The sequence below is a fragment of the Telmatherina bonti genome (assembly GCF_933228915.1).
Source record: "Telmatherina bonti genome assembly, chromosome: 15".
Classification (NCBI taxonomy): Eukaryota; Metazoa; Chordata; class Actinopteri; order Atheriniformes; family Telmatherinidae; genus Telmatherina; species Telmatherina bonti.
In genome coordinates this window covers 29446516-29460844 of record NC_136613.1, presented here as the reverse complement: position 1 = coordinate 29460844, position 14329 = coordinate 29446516, and the positions used below count along the sequence as shown (strand labels likewise).

At 41.4% G+C, this 14329-nt stretch overlaps 1 protein-coding gene across 1 annotated transcript in view; it reads left to right on the top strand.

The window, feature by feature from the left end:
• The window catches only part of hdac4 (histone deacetylase 4), a gene marked incomplete at both ends in the record, with an annotated part of 81328 nt that overhangs the window by 47132 nt on the left and 19867 nt on the right, over positions 1–14329 (top strand). Inside the window, 8 exons of the mRNA XM_079254763.1 lie at positions 3545–3799; positions 5325–5511; positions 5722–5855; positions 7899–8001; positions 8845–8891; positions 11179–11286; positions 13040–13095; positions 13204–13291. Coding sequence (XP_079110889.1) covers positions 3545–3799; positions 5325–5511; positions 5722–5855; positions 7899–8001; positions 8845–8891; positions 11179–11286; positions 13040–13095; positions 13204–13291 — 978 coding nt within the window. The remainder of the gene's footprint in view (positions 1–3544; positions 3800–5324; positions 5512–5721; positions 5856–7898; positions 8002–8844; positions 8892–11178; positions 11287–13039; positions 13096–13203; positions 13292–14329) is intronic.

Genomic DNA, 14329 nt, shown 5'->3' with positions numbered 1-14329 from the left:
CTCAAACAACTGCTATTAGAGGACATACAGAGAAGATTTCGCCTTAACTGGAAGGCCTTCTTTATAGGTTTTTGGAATTTAATGCTTAGTCTCCACCTGCAACTCACGACAGTACAGGGCAGTACATGTTTTTTTATATTACCAAAAGCTGGAAAATTTGCCAGAACATCTAGTCTAAGCCATCCTACTTTTTTAGGACCCTGGGGAAGATTGGACTTTTGACCCTCAAGCAGGATTTCTACACATGCGGCATATGTGTATCCAGCAGTGACACCATAACCAACCTTATAAGGTATATGAGGTTGGTTATGGTGTCACTGCTGAAGGTAGCAACGCCAGCGCTACTGTATGCAGATGCCACGCAAGTTTAAATCCATCTTAAAGGAAGGAGCTTGACACACTCCAACCCATTGATTCCTTGTAAGAATCATCACTTCCGATGGGTTTTGACAATAAGAACAAAGCAGCAACAGCACCATGTTTAAATATATGAAAGATTTTTTTGTTTTTAAAACCAAATGCCAGGACGAAAGAGCACACACTTATTCTCCTCTTTGTTGGTATAATTCCAGAAATGCATCGCACTGCAATGACATCACGGTGTTATGTAGCTGAGGTATCTATCACTAGCCGGCGTTTACCCTGCCTTCCAGCTAAGGGTTGCCTGTGGCAATGCAACGGAAAGCAGGGCTGTCTCAACCAGTCTGTCCTGAGCTGGACATCTTGATGGAAACATGTTGACCTCTGGCTGATTTTTCTGAGTAAATAGACGACTAATTTGACATCCATCTTTCATCCTAGCTGTACTCTGAGCTCTCTCCAGTCAGTAAAAGTCTGTCTCGTGTTATCTCTTGTCTTATTGCTTGCCCTGTCCCTTTCTCTCCATCTTTTCTTTCTTTTCCTCTCTTCCCCGTCTGTCTCTTTGATGAATTAGCCACGGTGCGTTTTGAAAACGTAGCTGGGAGCTGCTGACATCTAAATCAGTGCATAAAGCAAAGCTCAGAAATAAAGTGACACAGAGTCTCAAAGTGTGCATTACGCAGCAGAGCAACAACATTTCCAGAAATGTAGATATTAAATGTCCATGTTCCATCAAAACCTGTTAGAAACCCCTGCTTTAAAGAACCAAAAGTGACAGATTGCTACTTTAAGTTGCCTCCTTTGCAAGGCAACACCATCAGATCCACAAAGACATTTTGACGTCACAGATTATGTCATTCAGTGTTTTGTTTTGTTTTTATTTTGTATATGCAGGTGGTTAACCTTTCTGTGGCACCATAATCTGCTGAGCTGTTTTTTTTTTTTGTTTTTTGTTTTTTTTATGGATTTAGTACCAAACCTCATAAACAGAAGGGAAAATTGCGAATATATTTCTATCCACTGAAGCCTTCTTATAAAGTATTATTCCTTCATGGAGATTAAATTAAACTGCAACTTGTCCTGTAGTTTATGTTTTCATAGTGATGAAGAACATTGATAAAAGTATTGAAACTTTTTTTTGTTTGTTTGTTTTACAAAATGCTTCTGCAGTGTTATTTTTATTTTCAGTTGTTAGCTCATTCACCATTGGATATTTTTCACATTGTATAGCACGATTCATCTGCAGCCTTTCGTTTCCTCCTGAGGTCACATTTTAGTCAAGTCAGCGATGTGGGGGGGGGGGGTCTCTTCCTGAGAACTGTAAAGAGAGAGAGAGAGAGACTGAAGCTGTCAAAGTGGCAGCAAAGAAAAGAATGAAAGATTCTTGGATGGGTTCCAACCCGAACTAGATTTCTGATGTTGACTCTTTGAAACAGCCAAGGCAAGGCTGCCCTTTATGCTCATAATATTCCTCTGCATGTTCATGCACGAGGAAGAAAGAGAGACAGATACATTGAAGCAACAAGTGTCAAGTGTTTGTGGAAACAATCAGCTTCTTTTTCCACTGTGCACTGTCCTCGTCTTCCTGCTGGTTTAACAGGCTTATTTAGTGCCCAGTCCCCTCATGGTTCATATCCCAGCAACTATTTCCTCCTAATAAGAAGGGATAGAAAAGAGGGAAAGGGAACAAAACATGAAAGAAAAGAAGAGTGAGAATCAGTGCAGCAGGAGAGGTTTGGTGTTTTGAGTTTGTTTGGAGAAGAGGGACTGGGATGAGGCAAGGGCCTGTTCTCTGACGTCAATAGACTGTTCCCTGGGCAATATGCCAGCCAAGTGTGTGTGTGTGTGTGTGTGTCTCTGTGTGTGTGTGTGTGTGAGTGAAGATAGGTCTGTGTGTGTGTGTGTGTGTGTGTGTGTGTGTGTGTGTGTTCTATGCACAAACAAAGGTCCAGTCCAATCATGACCTGCACATCAAGGTTGAGGTCTTTGACGACAGCGACAGGGACAGCTGCCACAACAAGATTACAACAATTCCTCTAGGCTTTCCCCTCATAACCTCGGCTCAGCTTTTCTGCTCTCTCGTCGATTCAGGCAGGGTGAGCTGAGGTTTATGAATTACATATAGTCGTAGTGATTCTCTGGCTGCATCATGCTCATTGCATGCTGTGCACACACTGAGAAGTTAATGCTGCACGCACACAAGCTGCAATATGCAGCTGAACGTTGGGAGGCAGTGAAGGACCAAACGTGTCAGACATCGTTGACTTCGGAGTAAATTTTCGTCTTTATCTTAACATCAATTGAATCCACTAACGCTGTGCTGTAAATCTGAGACCTCTACGATGCCCCCTAGTGGTTTGGCTAATCACAAAAATCCATAGTGCGCAGTTGCACCCACAGCAGAGTCCATTACCTGTGTGGACATGTGGTTAAAAAGTATATTTCTGTCTTCAGAGTCCAGAGTACACATCAGGTTTATCTCTGTGTGACAAAAAGTAAAAGTAGCTTGTTATTGGTAGTTTTTGTTTGCTTAAACTTGAGGACTTTTACGTGATTTTTGTACTTGGCCTCATCAGTCGGCTATTTTAGGAATGAAAACAACTTGTTACAAGAGGAAAGTTGAATTGGCTCTTACTTTGCTGCATGTTTCCTCTAAGTTTAAAACATTGTTTACTTTTTTTTATTTATTTTATTACCTATTTCATTTAGTTTCTGGCACAGTGGTGCACAAACAAGTTGACCTGGAGTTGGTTTTGTGAAGACGGTAGCTATATAGTTGAATAAATAACAATAAATAGCAAAAAAAAAAAAAAAACTAACAGTATATGTAATACATAAATATTAACAAAAAGTGTTCATATGTAATGATTAAGACTTTGTGTTTTAGTTTCAATGCTTTTTTTTTGTTCTTGAAAGTTAAGACTTGAGAGAATGATGTGCAGATGAGATGAAGCTTGGTTACTGTTGATCTGTGTGTTACTTCTACAAAGTACTGTTAGTAATAAATTTGTTTTGGTTTTGGTTTGTTTGGGCTTTGGTCTTTATGGTGCTATATCTATTGAAACACTGATCTGACATAAATTTAGCCTCCTGTTCTGAAAAAGATTGTGTCTGTTTGTGAAATCTCATCATGTTCTAATAGCAAATCATATATTTCATCTGAGTCTGTTTTGTCATCCTCTAGATCATGTCCAAGCCCGGCGATCAGGTCTCCGCTCCAGGCTCCGGTTCCTCAGTAGCGGGCAGGCAGCACCAGAGTCACCCAGAGGAGACGGAAGAGGAGCTCAGAGAACACCAGGGACTCTCCTCGTCCTCATCGCCATCCTCTACTTCCATGCAAGAGACTGCGTTGTTGCGAGGACTGGTCATCAAGCAGGAGCCTCCGGACCCTCAAGAGGGAGAAGAGAGACAGGCAGAACAGGACTTCCTGTTTAAACAGGTAAGAGTTAGGAGTGGGGAGCAGAACCAGGCTGAAATAAAAACCAGATCATAAAGGTAGAGGAGGGAAAAATGAGAAAGAAGAGAAAACTTTCCATACATGCAACTACAGGTGGGTGTTCAGTGCCTCCGAAAGAGATTAGCATCACTTTGTGTCTAAACTAAAGTGATTCTTCTAAACTAGAAGAACAAAGCTGATAAAACAGAAGTGTTTGTTTTTCCAATTTGTTTACTTTTCTAAACATTTTCCACAGAAAACTTTTGTTTGTCAGCAGAACAAACCATGCAACAGGCTGGGTTAGACAGAAAAAAGGTGAAGACACAGATATACCAAAGAAACGATGTAGAGGAGGTGGCTAGAAAAAACGTTAATGATGGAAATTAGAGACTGACTTGGCATAACATCTAAGGTTGTTACAGAACAGATTGCACAAGTTTGAACTGATTTTGACACCATGGTGAAAAAATAACAAGAGGGTTGAAGAAACTTTCGCTCGTTTTTGCATCTTAAAGGTGGCGTAATATTCAGCTGCTGTACGTCGTCTGCTCGTGTTACCACCATGCGTGGTGGCGCAAACTGACAATAATTAGTCAATATGGTGGATTATTTTGCACTGGAAAACCCTCACAGAGATCTACAAATCACATGGTTATAGTAACTGTAGCGGTGACAGATGGAGCTGTTAGTTATTGGCTGAAACCGTACACTCTTCATCCCATCTGCCTGCCTTCTCGACTCTCTGATCAGCCTACTTTCCAACGTTTTAGCTCTGTTATTTTCTGTCCGTGTCACACAAAACTCTCTGAAGGAGCAGGATGGTTGACAGCTGAAGGTTATTTCAGACAATATACATCCTTCAAAGATGCCTCCGCCAGAACTTTCGAATGTATTCAACGTATTATTTTACGCCTACACAGAATCCTCAGGTCCTTTCAGCTTCTTGTCCTTCATCCGTGGATGCCGGCAATTTTTAATTTATATTGCTCACAGTCTATTTGTGGCCATACTCACCCACAATCAGGACGCAATGTCCTCATCTGTCCAGCCCATCCCTACTGTCTGCCCAGCCAAATTCAATCAGGCGCTCCTCTCTGTGTCGCCATGGCGCCCATACACTAGTGAAGGCAGACACACCCATCATAACATAACAGGATGCTGTGTGGAATTTTTTCAAATCAGTATTAAGTACGTGTTTCATGCCTTATCATTAACTTTAGTTGGTTTTATTTTTATTTTTTATGAGCATGAAGCCATAATTGATAAGTGATTGTTGAGGCAGGGTGGTTTCAGGTAAGTACCCTCGATGGGACTGATTTAAGCACATTTCTAAGATCTAATAACCATCTTCCTCTTCTTAACTGAAAATATAAGTGATGCTGTAATTCTGCACGTTTTGAAGCACTTAGTTCAGTTCACTTTGGATTAAGCAAGGATCTTGGCGCCATCTTCTGGCGTGAAGGTTATATTGCAGCCCAGCAGCCATGCAACACATTATCATTATGTATGTTTGTGTGTGTGTGAGCAGCAGGCGATGCTCTTAGAGCAGCAGCGAATCCACCAGTTGAGGAGCTACCGAGCCTCCATGGAAGCAGTGGGGTTAAACGTCAGCATGGCTGGACACCGACCTCTGTCCAGAGCTCAGTCTTCTCCAGCCTCTGCCTCCTTCCCCATGGTTGTGCAGGAGCCTCCAACCAAGCATCGATTCACCACAGGTCTGCAGATCTTCTTATTACCATGTAGATTTTCTATATAAACCACGGCTAAGTCATAGATTATCCATACAACCTTCATGTGCAGATCCCTCTGAACCCTCTGTGTGCTCAAACTTCTGTTTATGCAACAAATAATCAACTCAAATGTGATAGTATGAAACCTGCCGTCACTGTTGTTCCCATTTTTCTGCATGTTTGGGAATTTTGCAGGTCTGGTGTACGACTCTTTGATGCAGAAGCACCAGTGCATATGCGGGAACACCACAAGTCATCCGGAGCATGCAGGTCGCATTCAGAGCGTCTGGTCCCGCCTGCAGGAAACAGGCCTCAGAGCTCAGTGTGAGGTGAGGACAAAGTTTAAATCCAACTTTACCTTTGATTGCTCTGCTATGATTATTATACTAGAAAGACAACCTCTGGTGCCCTAAACACAACATTAGTCGCATCAATAGCACCAGAGGAGCAGTGTCACAAAAATCACACTATTCACTAGTGGAGAAAGTACGATCTAACAAAGCTACCTTTGCATTAACAATCCCACCAAACTTTATTACATAAGCAATGAAATAAAAAACAAACATTAAAAAAAAGTGCAATGTAATCACACTATTGTATCAAGCTTGAGTTCATAATCATGTTAGTTTTGGATCATTAACATAGTTCATGTTGTTACATGTAACATGTTGACAGAATGACTGTTTTAACATGTGAGAAGCTCAGAAACCCCCAAACCTGTCAGCCAGTGCAGTGAACAGTAGTGATGGTGGAAAGCAGTTTGTGTCTGTAATACAGGCTCATCATCAGTATGTTGTGGTTGGAAGGGAGTTTTTCATGGAGAAAACTTGCAGGAAAGTCCAGTAGGACAGTTGTGATGACGTACAGTCTTGTTGGGAGATGGAATGAGGAGGTGAGGGGTGTAAAATGGTGTGTAGGGGTCAGCAAGAGTTCAGCAAGTACACAGTTCTGGGAAAGAAGCCATTCCTCCTTTCCATCCGACCACATTTCCTCCTCCAACATGATGGTTCAACGCCGTCCTCCCAGGTTTTAATAATGTATTGGAAGATTGCTGACCCGTTTTTATCAGAGTTTTGGCAGTCTCTTCAACTATGTTGTTTGTTTGATGCAAACCAGTAATTTGCCCCTCATGAAAATGAGTAACATCTTTTCCACAACCACAAGATGCGAACGAACAACTACTCTTTACATCAGTTACATTTTAACAACAAGTTGCCGGCTGAAACATATTATTTACTCCAGTACTTTTCCAATTTGTGTAGTTAGATCCAGGTGATGTGACTGTGTTTTACCAGCAGTGTGTAAACACCTACGCTGAGACGAGCCAGAGTTCATTACTCACTGAAAACAAGCAGCACCATGAAGACTTAAGAGCTTTCTAAACAGGTCACAAACAAAGCTCACAAGAAGCAAAACGAAATGGAGGTGGGGTAGAAAAAAATTCAGATTTTGTCATATTTTACGTCGATCCATTGCTATGAATTTTAAAGATTATGGTATTATGGCAAGCCTTGTAAAATGGCCAAACCTCTAAAACTGACAAAACTGGGCAAGATAGATCCGGACAAGGATCTGTGACATTATCTAAACATGTGGGGAAAAGTGCTCTGATCAGAGGAGGCTTAAGTGAAGCTGTTATGCTGGAAACACCATCTTAGGAGTAAAGCACAGCAGTGGCAGCATCATGACATGGGGATGTTTTAACTGCAGGGCTCAGGAAATTAATGTGGAACAATGATAAATGGTGCTAAATAAGGACAAATTCTTGGAAAAGATCTGGTCTCCATCAGTCGAGACTGTGGTTGAGCTTTATCATAATGTGACAATGACCCTAAGCATTCTGCTCCAACAACATTTGAATATCATAAGAACAGATTTTTGTCGACATCTTGTAAAGACCTAACAAAAATCCAGACCTCACTTAATTTCAGAATCTGTGGTTATCTTAAAGAAAACTGCACGATGGCATAGCGTGTCCATTCTGAAAGATCTGCAGCAGGTCTGTCTTGTTAAATCAACTTTCCTGCATTCCTTATGTGTTGCACTGGCATTTACATCCACTCTCCTTTTCTCTTCTGTTTCACTTGTCAGGTGCAACATTAGGTAGGTAGGATGTAAAAAGCAGTCTTTTTATTTTAGTTAAAAGGTTGTAAAATCTGTGCATTTTAGCAATTTAAAAGATTTAAAAGGTCTGTTATTGATTCCCTTTAAAGTTGCAGGTTACAGTCTGACCACAAGAGGGCACTGTTAATCCATTATTTGCTGGCATGAGGCTTTACCATGAGAGAAACACGAAACTCACTACCCTGGCATTCAGAGTCTGCAACTCTAAAACCTCTCTCTAATTCCTCTGTTATTCTCCTGTTTTTCAGTGCATCCGTGGAAGGAAGGCCTCCCTTGAGGAGTTACAAACAGTTCACTCTGAGGCCCATGTCTTACTGTATGGAACTAACCCCCTGCGACAGAAACTCGATTGTAAGATATGCATCCACACACATTTAAAAACACACTTCTGGTCCAGATGTGTACTGCTCTTCACCTGCAGTATAGATTTGTTAAGTCTAAAGAAAAATTAGTGCTGTGCTTCATAGCAGCACGGTTCGCAGTAACTGACATATTTGTCAAAATGTAGACATGCAATATTAAGTGTTAAGTAAGTTTTAAGGGCTGACTGCTCCTACAAGCCCGTCATGTAAATGCCATGAAGCTGCAGTGTCTGCTAAAAGAATCTGTGTTAATGCATAAACCGTGTCATAACAAATGGTCTGATCTAATAAAGCGGAGGTGTTACGATAAGCCGAGGACCGCCTGAAGCTGTTAAACCACAAGTCACACGTGCTGCTTAGTTACTTAGGCCTGGCTTTAAAGTCCAGGTGTAGTGCAGGGTAGTCTGAGTGTGAACTTTAGCATTCTTTCTGCTGGTATTTGGACATGCAGAATTGGTTAAACCAGCTATTCAAGGATTACCATGTTGATTTATAAGAAGTACAACAAGATTAGTCTGTTGATATTTGTGAACTGATTTGCATTTTTAGTGAAAGAAAACAGCTTTTTCTGACCTGAAATCTTGTTTCTCCCTGAGGAGAGGCTTGATTGTGTAGGTCAATTAGATCCTTTTGCCTTTTCTTTCTTTGCTTATTTAAATTAAAGCATCTCCTTGTGTAATCTCGCCGTTAGATAAGGTCAGAAAGTCAAATGCTCAGTTTAAGGGGTCATGCGCTGATTTGTGCCCGAGTTCACAAGTTACCCTCCACTCTCTGACCTTTCTTTCACATTTAGCCTTTTTCTGATTTCTCCATTTGTTTCCTTTCCCCTCAGGTTCAGTAAATCCCATGTTTGTGAGGTTACCCTGCGGAGGCGTTGGGGTAAGTCGCCACTGTCTGATTAAAGTGTCTGTAATTTGTGTGCATGGGATTTCTTGTGAGCTGCCATCATTAGTCACACTGGCTCGTTCTTTGGAAAACTGCCGTAACAAGCGGTTGTGTTTTTACAACAGAGTGTTAATCTAATCGATGCCCATCTGGCACGGCTTGATATCTAACTTCGAAGCATCAATTCAGCATCATCAAATAGTTTAACAACTGCTGCCCCCCCCCCCCCCCCCCCCCCTTGCCTCTATAATGCTCTCATTTTCTCTTGTTCCACCAAACAAACACACACAAACACCACCCCTGAAGGACCAGAGGCAACAAAAACTGTTGCTTGCCTTTCCGCCGTGTTCGTAATTATAACCAGATGTTCCCAGCTCTGTGTGTGTGTGTGTGTGTGTGTGTGTGTGTGTGTGTGTGTGTGTGTGTGGTGGAGGGTATGATTGCATGCGTTTGGAGATGTTTGTTAAAAGACCATGCTGACTTACATCTGAGAGTGGACCATTGTCAAGCAGGCAGTCCTGCACCTCTACATGTACCATTTCTTTCTTTCCTTTTATAAAGAGTCTCTCTCCAAATAGTATTAAAAGGCCCGTTTTGCCTCCTCATACCTCCATCTCCGTCCTACGGGAGAAAAGCGGGGTGCAGGAGGAGCCTCAGCTCTGCTCTGCTCTTTATAACAGCAAATGGAACCAAATTGTTGTCTTCCTGTCGTACACACACATCTGAGCCATGCACACACAAACACACACACTTCCAGAGGAAAGGGGGCTGAAATTAGGCTGTCAGCCTGTGGAGAGCCATCATTCCGTCATACCAGCACGTTCCCGCTCTTTTTTTCTTTTTTTTCTTTCCCCCCATTTAGCACACGAGCAAACTTCCTTTCACCTTTTCCCTGACTACTGCAGCTTTTCGTCCGGCTCCTGACTGAAGACATCAACATGGGAAACAATAAAGCGCTGCAGCAGCTGTTTGTGCTCCCTAACTTGGCTCCTGAATACAACTCAGGTTCTCATTCGCTCCCTTGCTCTTTAACTTTTACTGCGTGCTCTTCCACCTCCTCCCAGTTTCTCTCCCATCATCTCCAGGTTTGCCTCATTCCCTCCTTCAGGTTCTTTAGTCTGTGCTAAAATCTGCAGTTTTACTTCATGACAAAGTCTTTCTTGGCTCTGCTAAAAAAAAGAGCCCTTTTTTCCTCTTTGTGGATGTTATTATGGAGCAATCACCCAGCCTTGATCTGTTCCGTCAGACAGGAGGGAAGCGGAGCGGCTGATTTAAAAGCAGTCGTCTGACTGGTCTGACTGGGCCGAGGAGTAGACTGGGTGGCATACCCGATGTTCCACCCGGCCAGCTGACTGACCTGCGGGCCATCAAAGGCTGACTAACAGGCAACGACTGGCAGGGTAAAGTTAACACATTCATACTGGACGAGTCCCCGGTTTACATGAGAAAAACCTCACCGGGGCTCTGGCATCGACCTCTCAGCACATGTGTGCACAGTTCAAACACTCAGACACAGAGACCTTCCCTTTTCTTCTTTTCCTCTGCCAGCATCTTCTTTCTATGTTTATCAGGCGCTCCATCTGCCTGCAGTGTCTGCCATGCTTGATGGAGGGTGTGTATATTATCCTGTGCGTGGCCCTGTGTACAATCAATCAAAGCAAATATTGTGGTCTACTTGGCTTAAACGCATGTGTGTACATGAGTGTGGATGTTCTGTTGTGATTGGGGGCTGAGGGCCAGCCGTGCCTCAGCATTAATCAGGCTTGACCACTGAATGGTTGCCCTGTGGCTGAACATACTCAAACACAAACGTACTGTAAATACCGTCGGCCTGGAAATCTTTTGGTGCTGAATAACATTAGCAAGTCAATGCACATTTTTTAGGCTGTTTTTATGGTTATAGTCAACAGAAAGTTACCACAATGATGATGCTTTTTTTTTTTTTTTCATTGTGATGGTCTTATGTCCAACAAAAACTTAATATTCAAAGTTAGATGATCAGCTTGTTCGACTTGAGGCAGAATACTAAATAACTCGTTCTGATTCATTGTTTTCTTTCAGCAAATCCATTTCCCTGCTTTTTGTCACCCAAAGCAAACAACTTCCTTTGACCCTCTGAAGAGACGAAAGCTAAATTGTTTTAACTGTTTTATTATTTCTCTCCCACTGAAGCATTGTGGGTGACCTCTATTAAATATTTCTTAAAAAATGGAAAACAGTAAAAATTTGCACAACTTTGCTCCTTTTTAAATGTGAAATGTGTGTGTGCGTGTGTTGGCAGGTGGACAGCGACACCATTTGGAACGAGGTCCATTCATCCAGCGCAGCTCGTCTGGCTGTCGGCTCGGTGGTGGAGCTGGTCTTTAAAGTGGCATCGGGAGAGCTGAAGGTTGGTTTGGAATAAAAATCAGAAAATCTTTACGGTTTTCTCATCAGTTCATCACCACAGTTCTCAGGTTTTGAGATCAGTTTTATCATTAGATTTAGTCATTTTAAATGTAAAAAAGCCGATATCAGGCCACTAATATCATAAAACATTTGAGCCAATCATGTAACTCCAATTTGCCAATAATGTATATTTACTATTGCATTGGTCTCTCATTGGCTGAGCATGAAATAAATCTTTTTGAAAATGCATCTGATAATATAATTATACATAAATAAGACTGTATTACTCAAAAATCTAGAAAAAAAAACTTCTTTTTTTGCAATCTGCTCATGTAAAATAGTATTTGTGACATTATTGGCAAGTTCTTATATTAGCGATGTTACTGAATTTCAAAGTAGAGAAGAATAATTTTTACATGACACGTCACTGCATGTCTGATCAGGGCAGAGTAGATCACATCTCCACGTGTGTGAGGATGTATCTTCTTGTGGTGTGAGCTCATGTGCTGCACGCCATTCACACCTCCAGAAAAGCAAACCCTCCCTCCATTATTAACACCGTCCAGACAGACTCTGATGCCTCGCCCTCCCCAACCAGCCTTCATGTGTCTGTGGCAATGGCTGCTTACTGTTTGAACCCAGCAGGGAGGCCCGGTGCTCAGGCGCTGCAAACGCCAGCAGGCCCCACTAACAGGCCTCCTTTTATTGGTATTACACCAAAGCCACCTGCAGAGCAGCCGTCACAGTTAGCGCTAACTTCGCACCAACATACCGCAGACTAATGACATTCCTGAGAAAGAGACAGGAGCACGCCACACGGATACCCACATGGTTTTTGCTTGGGATTGATATTACCCAGCCCTGCTCGTGTGTGTATGATCTGTTTTTCTGCACATTATTAATATCAGAGCAGAAAATGAGAAACAAATGCACAGCACATGCTGGTAATGAAATCTTTTACACAAATTATTTCTTTGCTGCAACTTCACAGGTATGGACTTCGCCTCCTTTTAACACAGATGTACAAATATGTGCAAATGCTCCAGCGTGCACACACATTCACACATTTTCACACACATGCAGGTGGTCCTCTGAGGATCCTCCACAGCCAAATGACTTAAGTCCACCTGCACCAACAACTCTGTGAACTCCTCATGGATTGTCATAAATCTACTCTAGACACACACACACACACACACACACACACACACACAGGTCACTGCCTCCATCTGCTCTTCTTTTTTTTCCCCTCCATTTCCTCTTAATTCATTATTTTTCTTTTATTAATTCATCTCTTTGTCTTCCTCAAATTTACACGCACTGAAAGTAAAAGACAGAACTGTTGAAGTGTGTGTCCTCAGACCAGCTGAGACGGTTGTCGCTACAGTAATCTTCCAGCTGGCTGCTAATCCACAGCAGCTGACTCAACATCATTAGTCCAGCTCGCCTCGCTCCACATCAGCCCAAACATCTATCTAATGTCCCCTCATCGCAGTGGGAGCCTCCCCAAACAGTTGCTGGAAGTGCTCCCCTTAACTGACCCGACACCAGCATCTGGCACAGTGTGTTTTGTGCGTGCACACTTTTCTGATGCCACTGAGGAAGAGTGGTTGTGACAGGTTTATGTTTGGTATTGACAGACATATTTATTTTATTTTGTACTGTTTGAAGCAGCTTCAGTGTTTGTCATGCCACCCACTCCTCAGACAGAACAAGTTTCTATTAACTATAAACTGTGAATATTTCTCCGGCAGAATGGCTTTGCTGTAGTTCGACCACCTGGACACCACGCAGAGGAGAGCACGCCGATGTAAGTCAGCCACATGTTTGATGAGGAAAAACAGAGCTATTTTTTCTGGTTTGTTCAGGGTTGTAAATGGATCTCATTTTCAGATGTTCCTCTCTCTTTCACTTGCAGGGGCTTCTGTTACTTTAACTCAGTCGCCATAGCAGCCAAGCTCCTGCTGCAGAGGCTTAACGTCAGCAAAATCCTCATAGTGGACTGGGTGAGTTAACTGGTAGCGCTGTGGGCTCATTGTGGTACTTTGCTTTACTTTACTTTACTTATTTACGTACTTACTCACTTACTTACTTACTTACTTACTTACTTACTTACTTACTTACTTACTTACTCACTCACTGACTCACTTACTTACTCACTCACTTACTCACTCACTTACTTACTCAGTTACTTACTTATTTACTTACTCACTTACTTACTTACTTACTTACTGACTTACTTACTTACTCGCTCACTCACTCACTCACTCACTTACTTACTTACTTACTCACTTACTTAATCACTTACTCACTTACTTACTTACACACTTACTTACTAACTTACTCACTCATTGACTCGCTTACTTACTCACTTACTGACTTACTTACTCAGTTACTTACTCACTTATTTACTTACTCACTTACTTACTCATTTACTCACTTACTTACTGACTTAATCACTCACTTACTCACTGACTTACTGTCTTACTCATTTACTTACTCACTTATTTACTTACTCACTTACTTACTCACTTACTTACTCACTCACTCACTTACTCAATCACTTACTTACTCACTTACTGATTTACTTACTCAGTTACTTACTCACTTACTTACTTACTGACTTAATCACTCACTTACTCACTGACTTATTGTCTTACTCATTTACTTACTCACTTACTTACTTACTCACTTACTTACTTACTTACTTACTTACTCACTTACTTACTTACTTACTTACTTACTTACTCACTCACTCACTCACTCACTTACTCACTCACTTACTTACTCAATCACTTACTTACTTACTTACTTACTTAATTATTTACTTGCCTAATCACTTACTTACTCCCTTATATAAATATATATATATATGTATGTATATGTATATGTATATATATATATATATATATATATATATATATATATATATATGTATATATATGTATATATGTATATATATGTATATGTATATATATGTATATATATATATATATATATATATATATGTATATGTATATATGTATATGTATATATGTATATGT